This window comes from Fulmarus glacialis, unplaced genomic scaffold (assembly GCF_000690835.1).
Source record: "Fulmarus glacialis isolate BGI_N327 unplaced genomic scaffold, ASM69083v1 scaffold6551, whole genome shotgun sequence".
In the NCBI taxonomy this organism is placed as follows: Eukaryota; Metazoa; Chordata; class Aves; order Procellariiformes; family Procellariidae; genus Fulmarus; species Fulmarus glacialis.
In genome coordinates this window covers 1-6,302 of record NW_009194578.1, presented here as the reverse complement: position 1 = coordinate 6,302, position 6,302 = coordinate 1, and the positions used below count along the sequence as shown (strand labels likewise).

The following is a 6,302-nucleotide window of genomic DNA, read 5'->3' as shown; positions in this document are numbered from 1 at the left end:
TTTTTCCCACCATGTTCGGGCAAAATGGGACGAGTAAAGGGTTAAAATACACTCGGGAAATCTGATTTTTCTCAACTCTCGGTCGGCAATAAAAAGAAAACTTTCCTAGTCATGCAATTCTTTAAAAAATGGACAAAATAATTCATCCCCACCACACTGTGGGGCAAAAATGCCACGAAAAGAGCCTGGTTGGTATTTTAATGAGAACCCTTTCACCTCCAGAGCATCGCTGGGCTGCTTCATGAGCTCGGATTTTTTTTTTTTTTTTCATTTTTACAGGATTTTTACAATTTTGCAGGAGCTGGGATGAAGCCCTCCTTCGCTTTCCTGCTCCTGACGTTAGGTAGGTTACTAAAAAAAAAAAAAAAAGACACCGTTTTCTTCTGAGGATGCTGCTAGACGGAAAAGTCACGGGTGATGGTTGTTCCTGGGTTAACATTTCCCCCCGTCTCTTCTCCAGGAGCTGTGATGAACGTCCAACCGGCGCAAGAAAAAGGTGGGTATTCGGGTTGCGGGGTCTTGCATTAATAGACGGTATTTCCACCCAAAACGGGGTGGTTTCTGCTTTAGTTTGGGAAGCGGGAAGGGAGCAGAGCTATATATGGAAATCAGATGGTTTATTTTTGCCCTGTTCGCCTTCAAATCTGCGTATACCCCGTGCGATTCCCATGGGGCAATTCCCTTCAGTCACAAATCTGCGTATACCCCGTGCGATTCCCACGGGGCAATTCCCTTCAGCCCCAGTTTCACCCCAACCGTTGGAGACCCAAGAGAAGTCAACCCCATTTTTAGGTGATGTGGAGCACAGGCCCCATTTGAAAATCAGGAATCCCAAACCCCGCGGGTTTCACCTCAAAATCCATGAAGTTGGGACGGTATTTGGCCCCCCCGATACCTCAACCTCTGCCTTCCCGCAGCGTCCCTGCTCTACCCCTACGGTCTGGACCAGCATGACAATAAGAACCCCAAACTTGACGATGGGACATCGAAGAAGCTCTCCCTCGCCATGCCCTTCACCTTCTACGGCAAAAAGTACCAAACCCTTTACGTACGTGAGCCAAAATTCCACGTCTTCCTTGCATGTCCCTCCATTTTCCCATTTCCCCCCCTTTTTTTTTGCTCCCTTTTCCAGTCCATGTTGTCACTTGCCCCCCAACAAAATCCACCCATCCATGGGATTGACCTGGTTGCTTTAACACGAGGTTTTTTTCTGGTGCGTCAAAGCATCCTCGTATGGTTGGTGGATCTTGGGAGGAGACCTACACCCTTCTGGAGCAGTGGTTGGGAGGTCCGTGGCCAAGTTTAGGGTGTTACATCCCACCACCACCCTCTTTTTGATAGAGCTGTAGATGCAGTAGTGACCTAAACACCTCCAATATGGTCGCTGAGATGCAGAAGTCGGTGGTAAGACCACATCTGGCTCCCGTGTCCATCTCCAGGGTACCACAACCAAGTCAAGGTGTTGACCACGCGATAGGGCTCCAACATAGGTTGCTGCCCTATCGGGCTTGACCCGGTGTCTTCTGCAGGTGAACAACAACGGTGTGATTTCTTTTGACACCCGGGTCAGCCAATACACCCCCGACCCCTTCCCCCTGGCTGACGGACGCCCCTTTGTGGCCCCGTACTGGGGGGACGTGGACAACGTGCTGGGAGGGGATGTCTTCTACCGAGAGAGCACTGACCCGACCCTGCTGACAAGCATCACCAAGAACATCAACCAATACTTTCCCAAGATCCCCTTCACCGCCACGTGGGCTTTCGTGGCCACCTGGGACCACGTGGCCTACTACGGCTCTACCACCAATAAGGTAAGGTGCACAGTCATGGCTTGAAGGCCAAATGAGGTCACACACGTGAAAATGAATTTATCCCACCCTGCCTCGGTGCAGAGACAAGCACGCGGCCACGGGCAAATGCCTTTTGGAGAGCAAAACGAGTCACGGCCTCAAATCTGTCATCACTTTGATGACTGAAGATGGAGACAAGCCCAAACCAGAGCTCTGCTGCAGGTGCTCAATTTGTTGGCCTTCGCAACCCGTTCATTCGCTCTCGCAACCCACGTGTTTGCCTTGTGTCCCATGTGGTTGGCCTTACGACCTACCCACGGGCTCTCATGACCCACTTGTTGTCCTTATGACCCATTCGTTGCACCTGCAACCCTTTTGGTGGCCTTACATTCCATTCGTTGGCCTTCGCAACCCATTTGTTGGCCTTACAATCTCTTTGTTGGCCTTACAATCTACTTGTTGGCCTTTGTGACCTCTTCCTTGGCCTTCATGTTTCATTCATGGCCTTCATGTTTCATTCGTGGCCTTCACGACCCATTCGTTAATGGCCTTCATGTTTCATTCGTGGCCTTCATGACCCATTCGTTAACCTCCACGACCCATCCATTGGTCTTTACCACCCATTCATTTGCCTTCATGATATTTGAGGTGATCACGTATCCTCCGGTCCCTCTGTCCCACCTGTCAGCCCTGGATGGGTACACGAAACCCCACGGAGCTCCTCAACTATCCTTAGGTGCTGACAGCTTTGCCACGGCACTGTTCCTCTGGCCACCTCGTGCCGAGAAGGAGGCTGTGGTAGAGCACCAAAAGTACTCGTCTGAAGGTAGACACCAAAAAACCAGCCTGGGTGGGCCATGCTTGACCAAGATGGCTTCCTTGCACAGCTCAGGGCAAGGAGTCTACACCTGTGTGCAACCCTCAGGGCTAAATCCCATCCATATCTGCTCATCCCACCACTGATGGTGTTATCTCCTCCTCCCTTCTTGCAGGGGAACACCTTCCAAGCCATCCTGACCACCGACACCAACACGTCCTTCATCATCCTCAACTATTGGGATATCCAGTGGACTACGGGGGCGGCAAGCGACGGTGACCCCGAAACAGGTCTTGGAGGCACCCCGGCCCACGTATGTGGGGCTGAAGGAAAAGCGGAGGGAAATGGGATGAAGAGAGTTGAGGAATGGGGGAGGAGGTTGACCAATAATGGTTTTTTTGGGACAAGACCAGGTTTGCCGAAGGTAGGACTTCGGTCCACAACGGTTTTGGGGAAAACAAGACTGAAGGTAGGACTTTGACCCATAAATTTTTTTGTAGAAGATAATGCTGAAGATAGGTTGGCCCATAACGTGTTTGGGGGACAACACCAGGTTCATCCAAGACTGGAAGCTGGCCTGTACCATTCCGGGGGGACAACAATGCCAACGGGAGGATGGTGGCCCACAACGTTTTTGGGGGAAAACACCAGGTTCACTCACGGCAGGAGGTTGTCCCATACCATCTTCTGGGGACAACGATGACAAAGGTCGGAGATCGGCCCATAACATTTTTGGGAGGACAATGTCAGATTTGCCGATGGTAGGAGGTTGGCCTGCAATGTTTTGGGGGATGACATCAGGTTCACCAAAGATAGAAGGTTGGTCCACCACACTTTTTGGTGACAACAGTGTCCAAGGTAGGAGGTTGGTCCACAAAATTTTTTGGTGACAACAATGTTGAAGGTAGGAGGTTGGCCCATAACGTTTTTTGGGGACACCACCACCAACAGCAGGAGGTTGTCCCCCGCCATTAATCCCTCCAAATCCTCCATTTTGGCCCCCTTTCCAGGCCGGCTTCAACAGCGGAGATGAAACCCACTTCTACAACATTCCCGGCTCCCAGACCGAAGCCATCATCAACATCACCGAGACCTCCAACGTCAACGTCCCGGGGCGTTGGGTCTTCCAAGTGGATGACTTTAAGGTGACGGGGGTCCCCACCGAGGTGCCCAAAGTCGCCGACAGCAACAACTGCTGGTTGTAAGTTGGGTTTTCGGGGTGGAAACCTAGAAAAAAGGGAGAATTGAGAATTGCGTGGAAAACCGTTTCCTCCTCTTGAGTTCTTGGTTTCCTCCTGCAGATAAATCAAGGCGTCTGGGGCAGAGGAACCGTCCCCATTGTCCCCGTCATCCCCGTCCCCATCGTCCCCCCGTCACACGTAGGACGGGGTCGCACGGTGGGACGCATCAACCTCCACCAGGGCAATAAAATCGCAGCTGAGACATCGCGGCTCCCGTGTCGTCTTCATTTCCACGTGTGTCCACGTGCTTTTAGGGGGGGTTGGACTAGACGTGCATGAATTCATCATTTTTTTTGCCTCTTTGTGCATTAATTTCCGGGGTTTTGCGCTCTATGTGCATGAATTTACAAATTTTTGTCCTCTGCATACACAAATATATATATATTTGCGTCTGTATACGAGTCGATGATTTGTTGCCCTCCGTGTCCACGAATTTATGATTTTTTTTGTACATTTAGGACTTTTTGCGCTCTGTGGGCACAAATTTATGATTTTTTATGCCTCTCTGCGTGCATTTATGATTCTTTTCATTTCTGTGTGCACGAATTTATGATTTATTGCTCTCTGTGGATGTTTTTTTTTTTCACTCTGCCTTTATTTATGAAATATTTTTGCCCCTCTGTGTGAGAATTTATTATTTTTTTTACTCTATCTGTACGAATTTATGAAGTTTTGCCTTCTGCATGCACAAATTTATGAATTTTTTGCCCTCTGTGTACACAAATTTATGATTTTTTGCCTTGTCTCTGAACAAATTTATTATTTTTTTTGTTTGTATGCATGAATTTGAATTTGTTGCATTCTACGTGCAAACATTTAGGATGTTTTGTCCCATTTGCATAAATTTATGATTTTTTTTTTGCCCTCTGTATGAATTCCTGATTTTTTTGCACTATGTGCACAAATTTCTAATTTTTGCCGTGTGCATAAATTTATCATTTTTTGCCCTCTATGAGCACAAAGTTATGATTTTTTGCACTCTTTGTGCACAATTTTTTTTTTTTTTTGCCAGTGTGCATGATTTTTTTGCACTCTGTGCCTGAATTAGGGATTTCTTATACTCTGTCATGCATCTTTTGCAGAAAATGCCAAAAAAATGATTTCCAAACGCTCTGGGCTCATTTTGTTTCTGATAATCCCGGGTTTTTCCCCTATTTATGGGCATTTTCCTACAGGAACACGAGGTTGGGATTGTGCCAAGAGGCCAAGTGACTAATTTAGGGGAACACCCCAAATTTTACAGGGAAAAAAATCACCTAAAAAAAACCCACAAAGTGGGAATTTTTTCCCTAAAGATGAATTTTTTCCTGAAAGAGGAATTTTTGCCCTAAGGAGAAAGTGGATTTGCACCTGGAAATGGGCACAGACACGCAACATGCAACACGCAGCGCACTGGTGTGCCCAACACACAATACGCGAACGACACACATGCACGTGACACGTGCACGGTGTACGACACACTCGGCACGCGCACAACACACTAATGTGCACAACATGCATGAACACAACACGCTACACGCTGCTGTGTACAACACACGTTTGCACACCATGCAAGACATGGGTGCAACGCAACACACGCGTGCAACACAACACTCAACACACACTAGGCGTGCCACACACGTGCACAACACATGCGTGCAACTCAACACACGCTAGGTGTGCACAACACATGCATGCAACACAGCACATGCGTGTAACAATACATGTGTGCAACACAATACCTGCGGGCAACACAACAGTCAACACAAGGTGTGCACGCATGTGCACAACACGTGCGCAACGCAACACATGTGTGCAACACAGCACACACACGGAGCGCACATGTGCACGACACACACACAACACAACACTCAATACACACGAGGTGTGCGCACAACGTGCACAACGCACACCACGCAACACGTGTGCAACACAGCACAGCACAACATACACTAGGTGTGCACACAACGTGCGCAACACACGTTTGCACACCACGCAACACAAGACTCAGCACATTAGGTGTGCACACAATGTGCACAACACACAACACGCAACACATGCGTGCAACACAATACATGCATGTCAAACAACATGTCAACGCGGACTAGGAGTGCGCACACATGCACAACACGCTACATGCACAACACACAACACGCTACATGCACCACAGGACAACACGCAACACCCAACGCCCAACATCCAACACACAAGGCGTGTGCACAACATGCTAACATGCACGACGCACACCGGGTTTGCATACAACACGCGTACACAACACCAACCACAACACAATAGACACCACGCGCTCCCCCCACCCCACACACACTACTGTGCACATACAACACACATGAGGTGTGTGCCCTAAACACCCACCGTGTGTGACGCACAAAAATATCGCACCCACAACACACTCTGACATCACACACACGATACACACCCTCCCTCCCACAACTTGGCACAAACACCCCCAAAAAC

At 48.9% G+C, this 6,302-nt stretch overlaps 1 protein-coding gene across 1 annotated transcript; it reads left to right on the top strand.

The window, feature by feature from the left end:
* Positions 1-279: 279 nt before the first annotated feature.
* On the top strand, positions 280-3,808 carry LOC104084085 (alpha-tectorin-like; the record flags this gene model as incomplete). Its single annotated transcript, XM_009587805.1, has 6 exons — positions 280-343; positions 461-496; positions 918-1,048; positions 1,530-1,811; positions 2,783-2,920; positions 3,618-3,808. Coding segments are annotated over 6 exons (842 nt in total), but the record flags the coding sequence as incomplete, so codon positions are not given.
* Between the last annotated feature and the right edge of the window lie 2,494 nt (positions 3,809-6,302).